At 38.8% G+C, this 21539-nt stretch overlaps 1 protein-coding gene across 6 annotated transcripts in view; it reads left to right on the top strand.

Moving 5' to 3' along the window:
- LOC127353543 (alpha-1,3-mannosyl-glycoprotein 4-beta-N-acetylglucosaminyltransferase C-like) overlaps positions 1-21539 on the top strand; it is a 48609-nt gene that overhangs the window by 15441 nt on the left and 11629 nt on the right. For 2 of the 6 annotated variants that reach the window (XM_051382832.1, XM_051382833.1), the window contains one exon: positions 3878-3961. The exons of the other annotated variants lie outside the window; for them this stretch is intronic. In XM_051382832.1, coding sequence (XP_051238792.1) covers positions 3925-3961 — 37 coding nt within the window. In that variant the 5' untranslated portion in view covers positions 3878-3924. The remainder of the gene's footprint in view (positions 1-3877; positions 3962-21539) is intronic. 6 annotated transcript variants of the gene reach the window in all.

Genomic DNA, 21539 nt, shown 5'->3' with positions numbered 1-21539 from the left:
TGCTGCAACCTCTCACTAAAAGCAGTCCAACGGGGTTAATCAAAAGGCCTTCAAAAGCCACAATAAATTCTGTTCTCAAAAATTGTAAAGCTCAATGTGCAATCAGACATGTCTTTATGTCCCCTATTGAAAAATATATTACTTACAGCTATGCTCGCTATCAGGTCTTATTGAGTTTTTTGTCTTTTTTTTGTCTGCTGCTGGCACATTGGTAGCCAAGAATAGTCAAGTCAATAAAACCTGATGTAAAATGTGGTTTGCAACCTACTTTTTACGACTAGAACATATAGACGTTCTTTGAGTGTGAGTGCGCTTTCAGATCCTTCCAAAACTACATTTATCCTGTTTCTTTAAAGGCCTAAACGATGGTCAGATTTGGGTGTTTAAACCTACGGAGGAGCTACAGCGGAATGCTTTAATCTCTCAGTGATGTTGTTTTGTGCAGATTTCTAAATCAGGGGAAACATCACTTCCACCAGGTCTGGCTTGGAAAACAACAACTTTATCCTTTAACAGAGACGTTAAGCTGCTTAACAGACAGAAAAAGCAGCTATTTGGGTTTGCACTTGACAGCGCTAATCTGGTCACAAAATGAAATCTACTTATATTCATATCATTCAAATGATAATAATACTTTTCAGTTATTATATTAGCATAATTAATATTCCTGGTATTTGGATAAGTGCCTGGTGTTGAATGGGTTCACATAAGAGGGAACACTGCCATGGTGTGATCCACCTCCCCACTGAAGGTTAACTTTTAGAGACAATATCAAATGATGATATATGATAATATCAGATATGAGAAGTGGTGAGCTGAGTGTCCGTGTCTAATGATTCAAATATCCACTTTCACCTCTGTTGGCAAAAGTAATTAGGACAAAGTCATGTGGGTCTAGAAGAGGGCGAGTGGACCAACGTTAGAGAAAAACACCATCCGTCTGATTGAGGAGAAGATAATCAGACGTTCAGCAGCTCCTCAAACGTTGCTGCTCAAACTCAAATTACTGTTTTTTTGGTTAAATTTAGTGTTTAAGTCAGAATGAAATGGTGCTTTAGAGCATCGTTCCTCCTGAAAGCACAGCGAGGAATCATTTAATAGTGTCATTTTATATTGGTTAGATGGTGAAAATCTGAAGGAAAAAAAAGGCGGAGCAGAGGGGACTGTTCAGTAATCTGCAATGTTTTTTATTGATTATTGGTTTTGGTATGAAATCCCAACATCAACCATAAAAACAACCATGATATAGCCATAAAAATATATTTGTCATTTTCTGTCTAAATGGTGTGTTGGGGACGCCAAAAAGTCTCAGTATCACTTTAACACAATCGGCAATATACTAATACATTAACAATAATATCAGTCATTGGCAGAAGAAATACACAAAGTACTGTTCAAACAGGTTCCTGTGTTTTAACCAAAATGGGATTGGCTGATAAGTTGTAATATCACAATGTAAAAATAAACAACTTCTTGTATTAAACATATAACCTTATGAAACAGTCTAAATGTATTACTGATGCCTCTATATGACCTACATAAGCACACAAGACTGTCAGCGAGAAGATTAGCTTTTCCTGTATAGTTATTCTGAATGCCTGCCACCGGGTTGGATTTGGTCTGATTCCCCTTGAAATCAATGAGACGAGGTGGTGGAAACACTACCTCTTTTATCCGCCAGAATTGATGAAGGCTGTCAGTGTATTATTATAATATTGGATTATTGTTATTGTTGCATTACTGTGTAAACAGCATCTTAACGTTATAGCTGATAGGTGTTAGCTAATTGTAACTTCTTAATACTGTACACTTATGGATAATTTAATTATCCATAAATAACAACAACAGTAACAACAGTGCATCATATTTTATAAGATGATCATGTTTTGTATGTCAAGTGTTCATCTAAAATGTAATTAGTACGTATAGTTGGTAAATAAAGTAGTACCTGGAGTAAAAATGACAATTTTTTCAACCCAAATGTAGTGAAGTAGAAATAGGTAGTAACGGAATGGAAATACTAACATACAAGTATCTCAAAATTGTACTTATGTGCATTAATTGATTAAAGTACTTCTGCACCACTGCTACTGTTAATAATATTAACATTAATATAATACCACCACCAGTAATAATAGTCATCATAGTAATCTAATTCAAGAGGACAATACATAGCTGCCAGAACATAAATAAATAAATAATAAGCAGTTATGTTATAGTACATAATGAGCAATGAACAAATTAGCTGCTCAACAGTTCAGTAATCACTAAGTGTGTCATCAATTTGGAGCCAGAAGGACAATCAGATGGGAGCTTATCAATCTTCCATTTATATCAGCAACCTAGTGAACCATGAAGAGCACATGAGTCAAATTCCCAACACATGCTCTGTGCCGTGCTTACGACGATGACTCAGATCAGGGATTATTTCACTAATTAGCGGTGAAATGCTTCTCGTCTTTGACACAAACTGAACCCACGCAAGTGATTGGATCAGATAAGCATTTGACATTCAGAGCTCGCTTTTACCTAGTTTTGCAAATCTCAGAGAGGATTTCATCACAGACTCCTGCCTGCCTGCCAGTGAGCTCGAAATTCAATTTTCTTCTCTTCACCCTGCAGTGGTGCTGTGCTGTAGCAGCGCTGGTCCGACTGTGGTTATGGCACAGTGTCATCATCATTTTGTCTTCTGTTGGAACGCTGAGCAGTATCGAACGGGTGTGATTTCCGTGCTTGCTCTTCATTACAAATGACGGCGATGGCAACGCACATTTATGTATGTGAAGTAGACTCGGCAATGGGCACACCACAAAGTGGCAGTCCATGCAAAATAGGTGGGGCTGTAAGCTTGGTGACATAGTGACTCCTCATAGGGTTGGTTAGTTAGAACACCTGTAGCCTGCGAGCTAACAGCATAAGAGCTTCTTTCTATTTTATGTCTGCTATTTTGTTTACTTCTCCATTCACCATTGCACACCTTTTTGTTCCATAAAACGTAATTCAAGAGGGGGAAAAAACACTAGCTAGAATCTAGCTGTCAGTCAGCAAACTTGTCAGCATGTTAGCTTAGGCTAGCTTCACACAGTTTATTCAAACTATGTATTTGTACCCTCGACTCTTTTTTTGCACAAACACAGTTAATACGCTTGTATAGCTTCCTCAATTTTCTCTCTGGCTTTCTGACCCCTCAAAGGTCTGCACTGTCAAGACAGATTGCTATTGGTCAAACTCGCAGGTCAAAGTTCACCAAAGTTGAGGCAAAATATTTGTGCAGATTTATTCTGACCCCGCTAGCAAATCCACTGATCAGGGTGTGACCGAGCCAGCTGCTTCAGCTTTGTGGTCCTGGCATGGATCACTGTAGCACTATCATTCTGTAACACTGGATTTAAATATCAGACACCAGGCATTAACTCCACTTGGAAATAGCATTACAGAAAATTCAAAATGTGTTTTCCCCTCCCCTCTACAACAGTACATAGAAGCTTTTTTTGATCTGACACATCTGTTGGCTGGATGACATAATTTGTCTGTGCCTTCCAAAACAGTTACAAAAAATTGCTTAACAATACAACACGGTCCAGGGTGTAGGATTTAGTGGCATCTAGTGGTGTAATTGCAGATCGCAACTCCCTTGCTTCACTCTCCCCTTCCAAACACGGAGGAATAACTATGGTAGCAGTGTTAGTTTGTCCCTTCTGGGCTACTGTAGAAATATGGCTAGGGTAAGAAAAACATAACGATTCTTACATTCATGTGATTATATACTAATGAAAATATAGTTATGCATATCATATTTAATTTCTGCCAGTAGATCCTCATAAATGTAACACACTGGACCTTTGTTGTCTCTGAAGCCATTTCATTTGGACTTCAGGTGCCATGGAGAAAACAGCTGCGCCCTTCTGAGGATTCAGTGTCTGAATGAGTTTAACTGCACACAGCACGATGGAGATAAAAGGTATTTCCGTGGATTGAGTGCTCACTTTTGATCATTTGGATTTCACTTTGCAGTTTCAAGCAGATCTGGGAGATAATTTCCTGTCAGTGACTTTACCTGACATCATAATTTCACTTGGGCAAATTGTTTTATCTGTGAGTAGGTGGGACAAGCTGCATTATTCCAGACCCACTTTGTAATTCAAACAAAATAGACAGCAGCATTTTGAGATTTTGTTTTATATTTTTTCCTGTACAGTTTCAATGTGGTTATGATTTTGCTCCCAGCAGCCTTTGAAATGAAACTAAATGTGTTATAGAAATATAATATAGATGTCCTACCAATCAATGCATAATTGTATATATAATAAACTCAACAAAACTTTACCAACACAGTATGGTACAGTTTCAAATACACATTAGAGCAACAGACTGTCTGTCAGCTTTAGCAGGCATGCATAATATAAAGTAGATTACTTAAACTGACAAGGACTGTAGGTTTGGTAATTGCTTTTTGTGAGCTTTTTTAAAAATCTTTTTGCAGTGTATGAGCCGCTGCTATGTTTAAAATGTCCGAGCAGGCAGATACATACAGTACACAGCTCCTCAAGTCTTAATAAGATGAGCTTGCCTCCTCTAAAGGCGGCAGGCTTGCCAGGCGTCCCCACCTTTGGAGGACCCAGTTTCGTAGTTTCATGACAGAACCTTTTGATCATCGTGGAAGGCGGCAACATGCGACAAAAAGCATCCGAGTGTTATTTTCTACTAGCACAGAGTCACACTCTCACCTCATTCTTGGAACAACTTGAATGTGGAGGAAATGAAACTCCCAACAGACTTTAAAGGAATTACGAATGGAATAGCTCCTTAGAATTATTTTTGTTGTGCCAGATCCAGTTGTCTTTAAGCCAAGGTCCCCAGAAAACAGAGCCAAGAAAATGTTAATATGTGACCACCTAAAAAACATTTTACATAACAGCACATATTTCTGAAGTTTCAACCCCTTTTGAAAATGATCTCTGTATTATTTTACTAAAATCGCTATATGCATATTACTAGGTCTTTTACTGTTGGCTTCTTTTTGTTTAAACTGTTTACTGGCTGATACTTCTGTAGGTTAGGACTAGCTGTGTTCCTTTCTCAGAAGCAGTAAAAAGAGAAAATATAAGCACACTATTTGCAGCACTGAACTTGCTCTTGTCTGTATAGGAGGAATTCACTCACAGTTCTTGATGAGATCTAGCAAGTTGAATGTACTGATTGTGAGTAACTTTGGACAAAAAGCGTCAGCCAAATAAATGCCATGTAATGTAGTGGGTGGGAAGCCAGTGAGGGGTTACGTTTTGTGCTAGCTTCTTTCACTGGCCTGTTGGGCATCTGCACGGAGTGGCTGCAGTCCGGGGTGATCTCCTGGATAGCATTAACCTCTGTGTGCACAATGCGCTCTCAGTGAAGATGTAAGTAGAAGTTTTCACTGGTCCAATCTGTTTCTTGTGACTGACATTCATCTAGGACCCAAGTCTGATGCTTTCTTCTTCTTTTTTCTTTCTTCTTTCATCAAGGTGGCTGCTTGTTAACTGGTATTGTGCTGCTGCAAGTGTTGGTGTTCTCACTCTATTTGGTCCTGTTTGGGTTGGCACCATATTGGATTCAGTGTAATTGTCCTCAGGTCTATGAATGAATTCATGCACATTGGTTTTGGATTGGTTTTCCACTGTAAATATTAGACTTGTAAAGACCTCAAATCAGAGGAAGCACATAGCTGTTGGTTGTCTTGCCACACCAACAGAGTGAGGTAGCATTGAAAGCAATACAAGTGGAACTGACATCAATTCATCATTTCAATCTTAGGAAGGTTAGTCTTAGTTTTGTGCGCAAAAAAGGCGCTGTTTATCAGATTTTTGTAGACAGGTTTAACCGAATGTTAAAAAAATTGGAAAAAGAAAATGCAAGCACATATTCATCCACTACCGTGCACATTAGGTGTCAGTTCATAGAGATACATATTTGGTGGCTGAGTCAGTCAGCTCCCATTACACTGTATCGGGCAGAATAAGATGACATAATTACAAGAGCACCAGTCAAACCTCAAGTGGTAGAAATCCATATAGAAAACACCATGAAAATATGGCATATATGTTTGTTTTATGTATTAATTTGAGAAAAGTTTCATCTCTCCATCGCTCCACGCAGACCTGATGCTTTCATCATCTGCAGTGGTTTGTCCCTTAAGTGAACTTTTCAGTCTTAACAGTCTTAACAGTCTTAACAGTGTACATCATGATTTATGTGCTTCTATATGCTCTTATCTCTTTCTATTTTCCATTATTTCTTTCCTGTTGAGGGTTTTTCAGTGTTTTCACATAAATCTTTTAGGTTTTTTATATATGCAAATGTAAAATGCGAATAAACAGGTGGATGAAAGCGCACTCTATGAATGCGGTTTGTGAATGTAGTATTTTCAGGTTTTCTGACTTTCTTTGTGCAGTCTGTAGCAGTGTTTATCAAAAGAAGTATACCCTGAAAAGAGACAAATCCAAGTACGTGCTAATGCCCCAGCAAAAGATGAGAGGAATAGTATCACAGTGGATCATAACAGTGTCTTTGAACAAGAAAGGTGTCAGCTCCAATCCCACAATGGAAGAGAAAACTGCTTTCATGAAACAGTGTAAATCATACATTATGATCTTAGTCAGAAAATGAGATTTGATTTAACCTTCTACGTGCACGCAAATGTCCGATAAATATGGTAGCTGGAGAAAAAGAGGGATATGAGAAGCGTATTGACTTCAGGAACAAAATTAGAATTGATCTGGTGAACAGAGGGAAGATTGTTTACACTTCCTGCAGTGGATTGTTATACTGGTAGTCGGAGTAAACCCATGGCAGAGTCAGCCTATCATTAATTCTTCGAGGAAGGCGTACAGTCCACAGATTGGAAATGAAAGTGACTTTTGATAGCTTAAAAATCTTAATTGATGAAGCTGCGGTTGGTGTGAAGGTCCCTCTCCTGTCTCACATTCTCTTCTCATTAAACAAGTTTCTCGGTAAAGAAAAACAGTCACGGAGCTGCTGGTACTCTCAGCCAAGAGAGAAATGCAACAAACAAAGTGAAAAATGTTTTTTTCCAGCACATATCTCCACTTTAAAGGCTGAAAGATGAACTGGGAGACTGAGCAAATCCTTTGAAGAAGACAAAAACAAAATCCCATCCAGAACAATGCAGTTTAAATGCAGAGGAATTTTTTTAATGGGATAACTTGCGTTTGTTTTTTGGAGCAAGGAGGATATGTATCAACTCATAGATAATGTGGACAAGTTGTCCAAATTGAAATGTGGAAAAGTGGTGTAGTTAATTAAGAAGTTAATTGGAGATGTTTTACATTATGCAGGTATTAATTCGAAGCCAGTGCCTTGTATACTGATCTTTTTGCAGTGATCTTTCTTATTGTGTTTTATGTCATGTGAAGTTATTTTTGTCTTTGAGGACCAAAGTGGAAACAATGGAAGTTTTCTCTTCGATAAAATAAGATTTTCTTTGTTTTTTTTTAGGTTTAAATCATATTCTTTCTTTTTTTTTTATCCAATTTAATCTAGTTTAGTCTCGTCCAATCTAACCTAATCCGATCCACTCAAATTCTATCTAATATAATATAGTCCAGTGCAATTCAATTCAGTCAGTTTCTATCAAAACAGATCAAAAGATCAGATCAAAATCAATCAATTTCCACACATTTTGTATCATTTTTGACAAGTAATGACATCATCTGGAAGGAAGGGTAATACTGCTGTAAAACAGGACCTCTTAGCTGTTTTAACCAACGGAATCTGTGTTTTCTGATGATTTTCATGTCAGAATGATAAGAAGGCCTCATGATAACAGTCTGAAACCCTCTCTGACCTGATTTATACAGGGGGACAGAAAGATGTCAAATACAATGAGATGTAATGGTTTCATAAAGTATAGTGTAAAATTGAGAATGAAAGTTCATCAACTCAATGTTATTAGTTTTGCAGGTATTTAGTCATAAATCAAATAATTGGACATGGAATTTTTTAACCTGATAATGACTCTAAATGAAAGGTTAAGGGATCATCAAAGTTATTAGGCTACTCTTCTTCCTGGGTGGGACATTAATATGTATACCAAATATCATGGCACAGTTGTTGAGAAATTTCACTCAAAACTAGAAATGTTAACTTTGTGGTGACAAAAAGTTATTTTGCTTCTGAGGACCATGGATGTCTGCACAACATTTAACATCAATCCATTTATTAGTTGTTGAGATATTTCAGTTTCGACCAAAGTGGTGGACCGACTGATTGACTAGAGCCACACCCCTATTATGGCTAAAAATCTAATTAAACAGCATCAAAGTGACTCATTAAATATGTACAGGAATAGCACTGAATACAACAAGAGAAACCAGGACAAGACAGGAGAAAATGGATACTCTGAACAGACAAGTTGAAGCCAAGAATTGCAACAGTGAAGCGGTAAAAGTTGTAGCATTAGTCATCAAATGACGGTTATTTACATCAAACTGAGATATTAGGGAAAAACACGAGTGTGGGTTGTACACTAGACGGAGCAAAGCTGTGCTGAAACAGGACGCCTTCCAAGAGCAAGTCAGTCTCTCGCTTGTCTGATTGATGAGTATTCTGGGAAACATCATTTTGAACTCCCGGTGATCTCCAGAGGATTTATTAGCATCCTATTATGTTCATCTTATAGTAGCAGCTTCTCTGGTGCACTCTTGGCAGGCACCTGAGTAATGATGGTTTTGTTGCTCTGCACTTTCGGGGCTACATTGACAACATGGGCTGTTGGGCTCGGCTCCAAATTCAATTGAAGCGTTCAGAGAGTAAAGCCTTCAGACTGCCAAATTTACACCAAAGTTGGTGAAAGCCAAAATCACATGCAGCGCAGACTACATAATGTGGGAATTATATGACAACTGTGTCCTCCACCATGAAAGATAGAATCATGAATTAGACTTGTTCAGTAACACAGTGTTACTTAATTAAAGTGCTGTGAATGATAGTTAAATAATAGCTATTGGAGTAATAATAATACAGCTCCTGCAACATTTCAAAATTATATTCTGAAATGATTCATTCTAAAAATATATAATTTACCACAGTACATAAATTATTATGGTAAACTTAAAGGTTCCATATGTAAGATTCTGAAGCATTTTAGGTATCAGTGTTAATTACCGATGTGTGAACAGGTTGTAAAGTAGTTTCTTGGTTGTCTGTGGACTCATTTTTATGTGTCTGTTTGTAGGGATGCAGGTCGAATTTTCCATGAAAATTCAAAAGATGTGACTTTTATGCAGGCTCCTGAGTGCCTTCTCTCAGTGCTTCCCTACAGTGTCAACAGTGTGCAACACTAGCAAACATTTGCTTGTAAACTGAGTCCACTAACAACAACAACAACAAATAGCCGACACCCACCACAACACAGAATCCAACACAAAGTCCAAAGTCAAAGCTAACATTACTGCAAAGCTTGTGAAGTATATTGTGATATTGTGATTTTAGTTTAAGGTTAGCTCACTTACTAACTTGGAGGAATTGCAAAATACTGTCAGCTAGCTTCTCCTGGGGCTCACCTGGCAGGTAAATTAACTGAATTGTTGTTTATAGGTTACTCAGTTGGCTGGCGTAGCAGTGAAATATTATCTCAGTGGAAAGATTAGTTGCAAAATTATTAAATTTCATCGCCTGTGTGTCCACTCTGTTTTTTGTGAGACAGAAATGACACCGTCTTTGCCGACGTCGTGTACTCCTCCTACTCACAGAAAATGTACTGTTATGTTCCGGTGGTCCCTCCCCTTCCGCCTCGTAGGGAAAATGGCGACCACTGAGGGTGAGAAGTGCCCAGCGTTCCACACTCATCTTTTTGACCGTTGATGACTGCACCATGTGGGTTCTCACATTACACTGCATTTTGACACACTCGATGGTGTGAACGCACTTACGTACTCAAAACAGTTAGTGTAACAACATGTTCACACCGCCTTAACAGATAACAGATTACGTGCGTCTCAGCTGCGTCTGCACCGACGCTTCACTAGAGAGGTGAGGTCTCGCGCTGCTCATGCGGCCAGTGTGAACGAGGTGTTTGTATGGAAGTATTTGAATTGAGACACAGCAAAAGTCAAAATTAACAGTAAAACTAAAAACTTTTGTAAACATCCATCACAGTTTACAGAACAACTTCCTGATTCATCTTTGATCTACTCATTGAGTTTTTCATTGAGTTTGACTTTATTCACAATACCACTTCAAACATTACAATAATACAATAATACAGTTGGGGTACAAAATCAATTGGGTAGAGTGAATGGGACATTTTCCTAATATAAGTGGTTTTCTTCTCGTTTGGTATGTGTGCTGGGGCTGGAGATGGGCACAAGACTAGTCAATCTAGAGTTCAGCCTGTTGACAATTTGAAACATAAGGCAGGCATTATGATATTCATTTAGCTCAGCCAGTCTTAGTAACTCAAAGCGATGGAATAGAGGGTGGGTGGGGGAATTTATCTCTGACCAGGACAGAGCCCGTATGACTTTCTTTTGCAAGGATACAAGTTTTTTAAGATGGCTGGTGAAGGTGTTGCACCATATCACATTGCAGTAGTTAAGGTGTGGTTCAAAGAGAGTTTTGTACAACGTGAGAAGGGCAGACAGAGGAAGGAAATGTCTGAGTTTATAGAACAAGCCAACATACTTGGACAGTTTGTTTACAAGATGGTCGATATGACATTTAAAGTTGAGTAAAGCATGCACTGTAGTTGTGCATGCTAACAGTTGTCCTGTGCACTGGGGGGGTTAATACTGACATTTTATATTTTTACTTCTGGTTCAGCCTCCAGATAAAGTGGGTTAAATATGATGACCACACATCTGGTCATCTGACTGTGTCCCGTGTAACAGTGTCACCTGAGGTTGGGATGCATGACTGGGTCAACAAAGCCCATCAGTCGCCGTTGGTTTATTTTAACCATGACCATGATCCTTCCACAACATTAACCAAGCGCTTTTTGTACTTAAACCCACTGGTGTAGCATGAAAACTGGGCCATCTGCATATGCGATCTCAGTGGGCCCCTTTCCCTTTCTCAGATCTCAGTAATTACTTTAGTGAGTACAACATTCTACCCAATAGTAAGGATGGCCAGAGCTACGAAAATAAGACCTAAGTCGTAACAAACTGGAATAATCCCGTTTTTTAATAGGCAAAGCAAAATAAACTGTGTACACTTTTTGCATAATGATGTACATCAAGAGAGAGACATTTTCTTCTTCTGTCATCTGAACATGTCACTTGTAGACAGCATGCTTCTTTATATATCGTCATGCTGTTCACCTGCTGTCTCAAATCGTCACTTTCAACAACACTTATTAGGGGAAAGAAAATCTGCATCCACACGTTCAGCTGTAGTGTGAATCTCTGCTTTTTCCTCAATTATATTTCTGAAATCATCATCTCGTGGAAATTTTTAAGCAGACTGATTGAGCTTCAGAGCAGAGCTTTCTGCGCTCTGACACCTCTCCCTCCTCCTCCTCCTCCTCCTCCTCCTCTCCTCTCTCTGTAGAGCTGAGCTGCAGGATGATTTTACAGCGAGCGGTATCATTTCAGAGTCACAAAGATTCTGGGCGTCTCAATGCCACTCTGCCACTGAGCTCTCACTGATGTTTCCATTTCATTCGTCGCTATGGAGACCAACTTCTTTTCCCCCATACTCCATTGCATCTCTACAGTAAATCCCTCTGTTTCCCATACATGTACCTCCCAAACTAGTGACAATGGGACTGCACCCTTTTTTACTGCTGTCTGCTTCGACACGGATTTCCCCTGTTCCTGCAGAGCTGAGAGAAAGTGATGGGCTTTGAGAATACTTAATGACTTCTGTATTTCCCTCTCAGGCAGTTTCATTTCAGATGTGAAATCTCAGTTTCCCCTGCGGGCGGATAGCACATATTTTGCATTTATGCGCCGCACCATGTCATGCGTCCGGAGTGACAAATAGCACGCGTCTCACCTTGGGGCATTGTTGACTTCTCACAGGAGAGCTGTTTGTTATTGAAAATGTGGTTCAGACTAGCCTGACACTTCCCAGTACCCCCCTGGTGCTTTCTAGCTGATAGAATTTTATTATTGGCAAGTCCTGGGTGATATCATATCCCTTCGTTCGCCCTATTGCCCCACAGCAAGTGAAACGCAATAACAGGAGAATTGATTATATGTGGACCACAGAGCAGCACTCAGAAAATGTGTTTACTGTAGTCTCCCTCCCGTCTAAATGCCAAGAATCAGCTCTCAGCAGACACTCCTCTGCCCGATGAATGATTAATGAGTCAGAGTGCTTCCATAACTGGCCTCACAAACAAATTTCCACCCAGGTAGATCAGCAGTGTGTCAATCCTTTGGCAGAAGAAAAGGAAAAGCAGGAACTTCACAGAGTCTGAAAGTATACAGGGTTTGTTTAAATCTCTGGCTAAGCTGGGGAAACTGCCAACCATGCACTGAGCATTGTTCTCAGTTCATAGACAGAGACCAAACAAAAATACTTGAAGAATAAGGGTTATCATTCATTGTCCATCATGGTCTAAACAAAAAGTTGCTCTTTGCAATTGCCTGTAACACACCACTCTTCTTCCTCAACACTTTACTCTTGCTCTACTGTCATCTCCTGGGGCCTCATTTATAAAAATCTTCTTAGATTTATACTTAACTACTACTATAACTATGACTTAGTCTTAAGATCATTTCCAACATTGTTCTTACGTCCACAACGAAGGTTCTAAGAACTTGCAGGTGCTAATTTCTAAATTTTAATTTGACACACTATTTATGCAAAATCGCAACCTTGCGGCTGGCAATGAATTCCTCACACCTTGAATTGAAAATTGCAGAGTTCAACACAAGCTCAAGCGCATATGCGTCCCAAACTGTAATACGTCTATATAACTAACAGGAAAATCAATTACGTTGATTCTAGACTTTGCTTGGAGGTAAGATCATTTTCACATCAAAGTATTGCACGCATGAGGTTTTTCCCAGTAAATCCTCAAAACACAGTGCGGATATAGAGTAGGTTACTTTTAAATGAGACCTGTCATGAAATACTCCTGTAGAGGCTGTAAGTCAAAATAAGAATTCCCCTTTGAATTTGGAATTTCAACACTTTCTTCTTGAGGCATCGTCCTCCTTGTTTTTCTGGTCACGGTGATGTGTCTCATGGAGAGTGACGTAAAAGTCTGACAGGTCAGTCAGCTTGGTCACAGATGAGGATACAAGTAGGACCCAAAAGATCAGATTCACTGCTGTTTACTTTTCTGCTAAGAAGAAGGTCTGTGTCATATAACATCGAAAAATAGAATGAGCATCTACACAGCTGAATGAGTGAGGGGTCATTGGTAAGATTTGAAAGTGATTGTTTAATGTGACCTGCACAGGTAACCTGCTTCATTACATTTACATTTACTCCGGTACTTCTATCTGATTTCACATGAGATAAGCAAAAAGTCGCTTATACCTCGTTTCCCTTCTGTTCTTCCTTCCTTTCTATTATTCTTCCACTTTTCTGCCCTGCATTGGTACCTTCATGTTTTACTTTTCTTCTTTGTGTCCTTGTTTTCCCGTATATACTATTACCATCTCGTTTTTTCTTTTCTTCTCTAACTTTTCTGAAAGTATTAAAATCTCCAGAATAGTACATACAACCTTTTTCACCCCCTTTCCTCCTTCCTGGAGATTTAATTTTTATCTCCAGCTTTAGGTTTTTTATGGCATTATGTACAGATTCATGTGGCAGTAATTTAACTTATGAACGAGTACAGCATTTTCTGTATCTGTATTTGTTCAACCAACTACATTATCTGTATCCATACAGCTCTGTACCATATACTCATTTCAGCTGAGTACTCGCTCAAACCCATTTAACACTATGACAGGATTCTTCACTATAAGTACTTTTATTTTTGACCCTGGTATATATTCCACCACTCTAACATGGGAAAGTAAAGGATTTGGGTACCTCTTCCACTGCCAGCTAACACTCACATGCAGTGTGTCTCTAACATATAAACAACCTTTTACTGTCAGAGCACGCCAAGTGAAACCAGCACCAGTAAAACTTAATGGAGCTGAAACCCTTGTGTGAAACAGCAGAGGGAAACCATTTTCTCTCACCGTCCGGCGCTTTTGTCAGCTTTGAAATGTTCCGACATGCCTTTGAGCAAGGCACCTGACTCTAATTGCTGGTTGTTTTGGGCAGCTCCCAGAAAAGGTCTGAAGACGGGTGTTGCTGAAAACAGCATGCCAGCCGAATTTCCCTGGATAAATCAACACTGGATGGAAATGTTATTTCAAGCTATTAACGTTTCCAAGGGGACCAGGTTTCTCAAAATGCCCTCCCCCCACCAACACCACACCACCCACCTTTCACCCAAATCGGTCATTTTTCACCATTCAGCTCGGCTTTGACGTCACACAGCTGGACGGAAAAAGCTGACTGAGTTAGTCATCACGCCCAACACTGACCCTCAACACTACATAATAATCAGACAAGCTGTTTGAATCCTGCCTCGAATAGACGGAGTAACACATACTGTGCCGCTTTCTGCATCATTCAAAAAGAACATAGATATAGATTCGTCAACAAAAAGATAATAACCCGAATGAACAAAGGCAATATCAGCATAAAAGCTTCTAAAACTTCTACAAAAACTGTAAACAGGAGAAGCAAAACAGTGTGAAAACACATGGAGCAATGAAAAAAGGGAGAAAAAAAGCAGGTTTTAATAAATGGGCTTTTGAGAGCGGTTTTGAAAGATGGGATTGAGGGGGATTCTTGTCCGTACACTGGTAGTGATGCGTTTTAGATTATCCATCAATGATTGGTTTGCCAGAGCAGAAGGGGGAGCAACTCTCTGCATCGCTTACATTAAAAAAAAGTTAGCCATGTTTTAGTGGCGGCTGAACAATCAAAGCAAATCACAGCGTGTTTGAAGGATACAACAATGTTGCAATCAGTGTAAGATTGATTGATTTATCTTAACTCATATCCCCCTGTCTAAACTCCACTTGTATCTGTGTTTTGCTACAAGTTTAGAAGCAGGTGTTTGAATGTTGTTTCAGTTTGTTAGCAAGTAATAAAACAATTCAAAGTTGCGTCAAATGACATCTTTGAAATATTATATGATGATGTAAAAATGATGAGTTTGAAATGTGTTTTAGCCCGTGGCAGTGCAAAGAGACACTGACTACCTCTGCTTGCAGTAACTTCCCATCGCTGGTGTAAACATTTTCCAGACAATCTATGAATATTTCATCTGATGATTTGATGAGCATATATCAGAGTTACTGACAAGAGGCTGAATCAAATCAACCAAACCACTGTTTTGGAGTGTTTTCACCGACTACATGCTTCATGTCTTAAGGCTTTTTACACTATGTGAGTTTTGGCATCCCGAGTTGAAAGTGTAAAAAATCATAAGAGAAACATGGTGAAATCTGCATCTAAAACCCGGGTCCTAGGTTGCACTGTGAGACACGTCCATGAGATGTAAAAGCTTTGGACAGCTCTGTGGACAGCTCCAATTCTGACATAATTTTAGGATACAATTTTCACAATGCTGCTGCTGCTGCAACCATCAGCCAATTGAAATACTGCAGGAAACGATTCAGAACACACTAGCTGACATTACAGGCATCCATACTCATAGATACCACACCGGCATTTTTAGTAAGTGACATTTTCATATCAAGTAACAAAAAAGACTCAGCACTATGGACGAAGCTTGTTTTTTACAGCAATTTCAAAACGAGAGAGATGGAGCAGATGGATGATGTTAGTTGATGACATGTTGCTGCATATATGTATTTAGCGGCATGCCTCTAAGGATGCAACACATGAACTCATTTTCAAATGGTTCAGTCTTTTAGATTTATAATGAGAGAGAGTTGATATAAATCTAATTTTAGATGAGAACATGCAGGTTATTAAGATAACGTGTTTATGTAATTATCACAATTATAAATAGTTATAATAATGAAGAGTTACCTATACATTATACGTAATAAAATATACAACAAAATAAACATATATGAACATATAGCTTTAATTTGACAATAAAATGGAAATTTGACTGTATAACTCACTTTGCTAAAAATGATTCATGCAAAAACAGCTGCCTTTTCAGATTTTATAGAGATGTTTCATTGTCATAGCAGGCTTGAGAGTATCACTTAAAAGTCTTTGCACGTCCATTAGGAGTCGTCACCAATAATGCACCAACCACCACTCGAAGTCTAATCACATTCACTGATAATATCTAATATCTATCTTCAAACTGCTTTCAAATAAGAGGATTATTTTAGCCTGCAAACAGCATGTTAGCCTTAGTTAAGCCACATTTGAAGAACAGAGCCCTTAATGAATCCTTCAGTAGCTCCAATAATAAATAAGTAAAAACTCAAAAACAGCTCTGGTGTGCTGATTTGTTACACGTCTTTACTCAGACTTTCTGTTTATGAGATTTGAGATTCTGTACAATGGTGCACTTTGAATTGTCTCTTTATCTTTAGTGGCTATTTTGCTTCATTTAAGGTACCCACTTCTTCTATTTATTCCTGTGTACCATTTCTCCAGGAAAGATATTTTGGTGTTCAGAACAGTAAACAGAAAAGCTCCATGAGCTGCAGGTTGAATCAATGCTGAGTTATATACACAGATCAGTCGTAACATTCTGACCACCTGGGCACTCTTACTGGTCTGCACTGTGGGTTCTGACAGCTTTCTATCAGAACCAGCATTAACTTTTTTAGCAGTAGCTCGTCTGTTGGATCGGACCACACAGGCCAGCCTTCGCTCCCCAGGTACATATGTGTACTGTCGCCGTTTCACTGCTTTTCCTTCCTTGGAGCACTTTTGATAGGTACTGACCACTGCAGACCGGAAACACCCCACAAGAGCTGCAGTTCTGGAGATTCTCTGACCCAGTCGTCGGCCATCACAATTTGGCCCTTATCAAACTCAAATCCTCACGCTGCCATTTTTTCCTGCTTCTAACACATCAACTTGAGGATAAAATGTTCACCTGTTGCCTAATATATCCCACCCACTGACAGGTACCATGATAACCAGATAATCAGTGTTATTCACTTCACCTGTCAGTGCTGATAATGTTATGGCTGACCAGAATATAATCCTTTTTGGGAGCTCCAATCCACACAGGAAAATGTAAGAGCTCATAAACCTGGAGGCAGAATAAAAAAGCTCAGAGTAAATTTTTCTCTCCTTCCCCTTAACAACTATCCCACTGGATCACCCTTCAATCTTTGAAGGCTCTTTACCACAGTTTCGGTGGAGGAGCTCAGCGGCTAGAGACAATTGTTATGGATTGTACACCGCTATAAATTGTGCTGAAAAAAGTGTTAAAAGGTGGGTAAATACTTCCTTTCCAACTTCCCTAACAATATGATGTCATTTTCCACTTACTTACACAAATCAGACCCCTACAGCTCAATGTTGGTGTCATGTAGGTTGTCAAGTTCTCTGATATCAAACTTTAGAACTGAAACTTACATCATTGCCTCCCCGCTATGATTCCCTGTCTTCCCTCGGCTACAAAGGAAATCACTGCTGTCACAGAAAAGACTCATGACTTCAATTAACTTTCTTCCCTCCCTTTACTGCTGGTTTCTACCGCCTTATATTAACAGTGTTAATGAGACACGAAATACTCTTTTCATCATTCCTTTAAGGACCGTACTTTAAGATCCTTAACTACAAATTACTTTTCTATTGTCATTTTTAATTGCACACAATAAGGTTTTACTGTTTTTGGCAACCAAAATTTTGGTTTGATTTTAGTTACAGTCTTAAAAGAAGTAGAAAAGTCTGCACTGTATTACCTCATAACAAGAATGTAGCTTATTTAATGCAGACTTGATGTTCACTGTAATGGATTACAAACCTCAAGTAAATTTCAAGAATCTTCTTTTTATAATGGATGCCTAAAACACTGTTTGTGAGAAAAACTATAGCTATAACAACAAATCAACAATAGCAGGGGGACGCTGGATAAGCCTCATATTTTACTTACATTAAATGGAAGTACTCTTTTTATGCTAGTTCCCTTTTTTAAACCAGCACAATCTGTTTATTTTTCCCAACTTGATGATACCATGCTAGCAGTGACTCTAGGGAGGGCCCTCTCCATCTGTTGGTCGGGGAGTAGGTCTACCACTTTGGTCCAGACAGAAATATCAACAAAATGACATGACGTACAGATATTCACGTTCCCTAGAGCAGTGGTTCCCAACCTTTTTTTTTAGTAAACTGATGACCCCCGCTTAACTGACATATTTTATGGATATTCCATATTATATTCAAAACTGTACAATGAACCCAAATAGTGAACTTAGTAACTGCAAGACGTTTGTGTTATAGGAGTGATTTGGATGAGCAGATTATTTCCTGTTCAGGGAGCTTTTTATACAATTATCTATCTGTATTTTTAACAATCATACATACTTAAAAGGCTTCTTCTTTTACTAATTCAGTGTTTTTTTTCCCCTGATGCTTGGCTATTGCTCTATTAGACAATTTACTTAACAATTTACTTCACATTTAGTAGTTAGGTTGGGAACCACTGCCCTAGTGAATGAATCCTGGAGATTTTGCTGAACCCCTGACTTTTCCTCTAGCACTACCATGAGACCTTCTTTGCTCCTTATTCTTTCTGAAAAATGTTGTTGCACAGGTTCCTTTTCTTTTGTGCCTTTGAACTTCCTCATGCCTGTGCAAAATGAATGAACAGTTGTTGATGTGTTCAAAAAAGTATACATGAGTACATTGTAGTAAATTGACTAAAACGTGCATAACCTCTGGTATGGTCCTTTTTAAAAATGTTATTTTGGAGAACACAAACACAAAAAAAGCAGCAATATCCTGCATCGACTTCAATCCCCTCTCCGTTGAGAGAGTCATATCATCTCTGCATGCTGACAACCAAAAATGTGGCGTGGTGCATGAATATTTGGCACGAGTCTTACAGCCGTGCCTGTTCCCATGCATTTTTAATCGGGTCTGCCCCTCTTGTCCAACAGCAGGAAGAGGGTAACTGCTGGAGCCTCCAGTCTGAGAAACTAGCTAGCCCCCCTCCACCTTGATGAATAAGTAAACACATCGAACCAGGCAGAATGCAGTCGGTAAAACTCCCAGCTGGAAGCAAAAAGATTTGCTTTCTTCTGGAAGAAATGCTGTTTACTCGACGATTCCACAGCTCGCTCCCTCTGAACTGAACATTTTCCTCTGAGTCTGGATTCATGCATCAACTTTAATTCTGGCCAAGAGATTGCATTTCAGTGCCTCAATCAAACTTGCACAAACCCTTATAACAAATGTTGCCTCAGCTGGTTTAACATTGTGGGTTTCTACCTGGTCTTTTTTTCTTTTACATTACATATTTTTAAATTATATTAAATTATTTCTGCTTAAAAACCTGTTGTCTTATTCAGAAACAGACAAACAGAGGAATATGACAATGTTTTGTATGAGAGATTTCTGTATTTGCATTTAGTTTTTAAAACTTGTTTTGAACTGATTCATTTATAACTATGAATGTATTTATAAATGATGTAATTTAATTAATCAAATGTAGTTTTTTTGTTTTACTTTGTTACTTTGTTAGTCAAAATTATTCAGAGCTGCTCTAATCTATATTTTCCTATTAACCATGGGTCAGCTGACTATGTGTAGTTCGCAGTAACAAACACACAGAGAATTATCATCAACTGCAGTTCCCCTCAGCTCTACAGCTTTTATTTCATTGTTTTGGTATGCAATATCATTTCCAGGCAAAACAGACTGCTGTTTCAAGCTCTGATAAACCAACTGTACGCAAACTGACCAGCAAGCAGCAGACAGACGAAGTTAGTGACTAGCTTGTGAACATTATGGAGAGTTTAACATCTAAAGAGCCGGATTTCTTTGGTTGATAAAAAGAAAAAGAAGAAGAGATAAAGAAAAAAAATAAAATACAGGAGCTCCAAATAAATGTTGCTCCATGTCTGCTGGATGTGTAAATAAGCAATTGTTGGCTAACACATTGCCCAGAAGCTCATAATGTGCTAGCTGCCCCCAACTGGTCAAAAGATTCAGCTAATGTAGGTTCAGTGTTTAAAGGCCCAGTGTGTGACATTTAGGATGAGCTATTGTCAAAAATGGAATATAATTTGTTTATATAATGTTTTCATTAGTGTATGATTACCTGAGAATAAGAATCATTATGTTCTTGTTACCTTAGAATGAGTCGTTTTTATCTACAGGGTGCCTTCAGTCTGCCATGTTTCTACAGTAGCCCAGAACAGACAAACCACACACTGGCTCTAGATTGGGCTGTTTTTCGCGTGTTTTGCGGACATCGTAGTTTCTCCCTTACCTTTGAAACGAGTGAATTGCAATCTACTGCTACACCACTAGATGCTATTAAATCCTAAACAGTGGACCTTTAAAGAATTACTTAAGATTTAAAACCATGTTTTCAGGTGCTTTAATGACCAGATAATCACACTGAATTGCCTTGTGTTTCACTTTATTATACAGTCTCATGTTGTTTTAATGTTGGCTGTTTTCTGTTTTGGATGGTTTGTTTTGTCCTTACCAGTCAGTAGCCAGAGACGTATCCATCTTGTCAAATTATTTTCAGTTGACACGGAAGCTGCAATTGCAACTGCTACGAGCAGTAAACTTAACATTTATCATGTTGATAAAAGAAATATTGCTTTGAAGACAATACTATATTTTGGAAAGAAGAAAAACATAGCTGCACTGCCCTTTATGGGTTGAAAGGTATAAGTCTGTTGTACCTCTTTCCATGCCCAACATCACAGTGGGGTGTGTTTTGTTGTAGGAATGTCCAGATCCGATCTAAAGGATCAGACTCGGCGCCGATCAAGGTATTTTTTAACTGATTGGTATCAGTGATGTTGAGCTTTATTGACCCGATGCGATCTTTTACTTACTCATGAAGCTTTTATGCATGGTGGGTCCAGTGTCAACTCTCTCGCTGTCTTTCCTCCATTCTGCCTGTGCTTGGAGGAGAGAGCGGTAGAGATCCGACACAATCGCACTCAACATGCCACTGCAAGTGCAACAAAAGTCCCACGAACAAAAAGCAAACAAGAGTAATCACTTAATGTAATCCACGCAAACGATGTAGAGACAATAGAAATAAATGCTCAACAGAATACAGACAGTTCATTCAGGTAACTCAGGTAAAAGCTGCACTGAAGCACCAAACACTGGAGAGAGAAACTCCCTCCAGACAGCAACAAGGCCAAAAGATTACAGAGAAAAATTACAATCAGGATCGGGACTCATATATTAAATGACTCAGATCGGGGGCTGAATTTACTCTAGGTTAATATATCTTTAAATTGACTTACAACATTCTGCACAGCTATGTTGATGTCATCCACGCTTGTTCCCATTGTTTGTATTGTTCCGACAAAGACATGATGCAAAACTTCTGGTGTGACACTTGTTACATATTATTTATATAAAGTTCATACATTATG

The sequence above is a fragment of the Dicentrarchus labrax genome, unplaced genomic scaffold (genome assembly GCF_905237075.1).
Source record: "Dicentrarchus labrax unplaced genomic scaffold, dlabrax2021, whole genome shotgun sequence".
In the NCBI taxonomy this organism is placed as follows: Eukaryota; Metazoa; Chordata; class Actinopteri; family Moronidae; genus Dicentrarchus; species Dicentrarchus labrax.
Note: the sequence above shows the minus strand (reverse complement) of the source record. Positions and strands in the feature narration are given on the sequence as shown.